The 3,112-nt window shown below is 46.7% G+C and overlaps 1 protein-coding gene across 1 annotated transcript; it reads right to left on the bottom strand.

The window, feature by feature from the left end:
• Window positions 1-497: 497 nt before the first annotated feature.
• Window positions 498-1,376, bottom strand: LOC110608948. Its single transcript, XM_021748227.1, has 2 exons — window positions 1,093-1,376; window positions 498-975 (listed from the first exon to the last, which is right to left on the bottom strand). The coding sequence occupies exons 1-2, from the start codon at window positions 1,374-1,376 to the stop codon at window positions 498-500; spliced, it is 762 nt and encodes a 253-aa protein (XP_021603919.1).
• Window positions 1,377-3,112: the final 1,736 nt, after the last annotated feature.

Below are 3,112 nucleotides of genomic sequence, written 5' to 3'. Positions count from 1 at the left end.
CTCACCACTAGGAATACTGCGTAGTGAGTTCGAGACAGGGGCAGTTCTCCGAAAGTCAGGGCTACCTTCACCTTTCCCTCTGCGGCCACCTGGGTCCCATCAATCCCCTTCACCGGGGCTTGATCCCTTACTACCTGCTCCTCCAGTATCCCCATCTGTTGAAAAACCCTATGGGGCAGCAAGTTCACTTTGCTTCCATCGTCGACTAGGATCTTACAAACCCAGTAGTTGTGAATGACAGCTTCGATGACAAGAGCGTCATCATGGGGCATCTGAATCCCATGAGCATCTTCAGGGGAGAAGGAGATGGTTACTAGGGAGTGTTCTACTACCTGCAAGACTTCGCTACTGTTCCCTTCCCCACTCCGGCTTCTCTTCCTGCCTCTCCTGCTCATCTGACCTCCAGTCCCCTCGACAATCATATTGATGGTTTCGTTGGAGCCGTCATTCATGGGCCCTACCCCCTGTCTATGGGGCCTCTCTGCTGTGGGGTTCTACTAGGGCCTCTCCCCTTCTGGATTCTTCACAAAGTTTCGGAGATGCCCCCTCTTGATCAGCCTCTCGATCTCATTGATCAGTTGGTAGCAGCTATTGGTGTCATGGCCGTGGGTGCGATGATACTGGCAGTACTTGTCGGGATCCCTCCTGCTTGCATCTGCTTTCATAGGCTTAGACCATAGAAGGAAATCCTTATCTTGAACTGCCATGAGCACTTTGGCTTTGGATGCATTGAGAGGGGTTATTGCCTTAGGGACCCGAGGTGGATACGGCCTCTGTTCCCTCCTATCCCAGGGCTGCCTATACACCTCTGGCCCCTTATTATGTCTCCTCTCCGATCTCTTCGATCTCATTTTCTCTATCGCCTTCCCTCTGTCTGCAACCTCTCTAGCGAACCTGCTGGTTGTCAAGGCGTCATCTTGCCTTATATACTTCTCGGCTCTCTTCATCAGTTCAGCCAGGGTAGTGGATGGCTTTCTGCACAGTGACCCAAAGAACTCAGAGGATGTGGTCTCCTTCTACATGGCCTCCATAGCCCGACTTTCATCCAGCTTCGGGATTTGCAAGGCTTCTATATTAAAACGGTCCACGTACTCCCTTAAGGATTCATTCTTCCTTTGCCAGACGGTCTCCAAATAACTAGTTTTCCTCTCAGCTGGAACTCCTGCTATGAACCGGCTAATGAAAACATTGGTAAGGTCCCCAAAGCTTCTAATACTCCCCGCTTCCATGCTGTTGAACCAAGCTCTTACTGGTCCTATTAGTGTCATGGGGAAGACCTTGCACATCAGGGCGTCCGATAGAGTTTGGAGCTCTATGAATGTCTTGCAGTTAAGGATATGCTCCCGCAGGTTTCCTGCTCCATAATATGTGGCCATCGGTGGCATCATAAACTTTTTGGGGATGGTTCCTTATTGGATCCATCCAGAGAATGGTGAGGATAGGGTCAGAGGGTCTGGCTGTTGTCTTTCTCCCCCAGCTCGGCTAAGAACTGCTCCTTCATTCTTTGTAACTTCTGTTCCACGTCCACCTCCTCTTGTCTCGGCCTCTTCTCTAGGTAGTACCCTTTTCCCCATTCTTCACTCTCGGTTCTCCTAGTTGTCCCTATAGAGTAGCTCTCTACTTCGTCATTTTCAATGTGTTCTCTCACCCTTCTTCCTCGGGCTTTGGTTGCCGGCTCTTCCTCTCTACCAGCTCCCCCGTTCCCTTCTCCGGTCCTCCTGCTACTTTCTGAGGGATCTAGTAGTTGAAAGTGGGTTGGGCCTCAATGGTATGGCAGCTACATGGGGTGTGTTTAATGGGGGTATTGAGACTCCTCTGCTGCAACATCTACCCCAACTAGTGGGCAGTATTCTGTAGTTGAAGCGTCATGGTTGGATATGGTGGCTCTTGGTACATTTCCTGCCGAGCTCGGTGAGGGATTGAATAATACTAGTGGTTGGTTGGAGGGATTTGAAGGACTGGAAAAAGAGAACTATTGACCCTCTTGAGCAGAGCTCAGATCATTTAGGACGTTATTGGTGTGGTTTTCATTGTGGTTTTCCATGTGGATCTCAGTGGATATTATGAGAGCGGAACTCCGGCAGTGAGAAGATCTCCTTCGTTTCTACAGACGGCATCAATTAATATTCTGAGATCCAAAAAATAGGATTTACAGTGGTTGTGTCAACTTAGATGGAGAGGAAAATGTTCCTCCCCATTTATCCTTTTTTCCCTTTTATCCCCTTTTGACGTCTAACTGCTTTTCTACTATAGTGCCACTTGTCCTTGCCACTCAAATCCGTATGTACGGGTGCGTCAGAGCCTCTCTCAACGCCAAGTGGCCATTAATTTCCCCCAGCGCATGTGATCAAACATAATTTAGCCACATTTTTATGATCTTTATTATTGTTTATTTACACATTATTTAGCTTAATTTATGGTTTTTACCTTGTTTTTACAGAAAAGGAAGAAATTGGAAAAATGGAAAAAAAGTGCAGAAAATGACAGAAAAGTGATTGGGTCAGTTATTTACCCAAATCACTGCCCAAATCAAGCTGAAGCAGAAACCTGAAGGCAACAGGCAGAAGTGATTGGGTCAGTGATTTGCCCAAATCACTCGTAGAAACTGGTCAAATCACTCGCACAGACAGAGACAGAAACTGGACTGAATCCCAGAGAACGATTGGGGCAGATTGGGCGAGTGATTTGCCCAAATCACTCGCAGAAACTGCCCAAATCACCTTGACAGCAGAATTTACAGCAGAGGCGAGAAAAGAGCAGAAAATCTAAATTCAAAGAAAAGAAGTCCAAATCCACTTCAAACACCACAAGATCAGTCCCAAGAGCCATGCCCTTCACTTAGAGAGTTCCATTCTCAATCAAATACAAAATCCAAAGAGGAATCAAAGACTACAAAGAAGACCAAATCAAATTGAGATTCCAAAACCCTAATCAAATTGGAATTGGGATTCTCCAGCTATATAAGGGCAGCATCCAAACCAACATCTCATCATCCCATCTTCAGCAATACTGCAGAAAATTACAGCAGCTTTCTTCCTTTCTTTTCTTTTCTTTCTTTTGAGATTTTGTCCACCATGAGTGGCTAAATTCCATCCTTTTCTAGTTGAAGTTG

The sequence above is a fragment of the Manihot esculenta genome, chromosome 2, assembly GCF_001659605.2.
Source record: "Manihot esculenta cultivar AM560-2 chromosome 2, M.esculenta_v8, whole genome shotgun sequence".
NCBI lineage: Eukaryota > Viridiplantae > Streptophyta > Magnoliopsida > Malpighiales > Euphorbiaceae > Manihot > Manihot esculenta.
The sequence above is the reverse complement of the archived record's forward strand: the minus strand, read 5'-3'. Positions and strand labels throughout refer to the sequence as shown.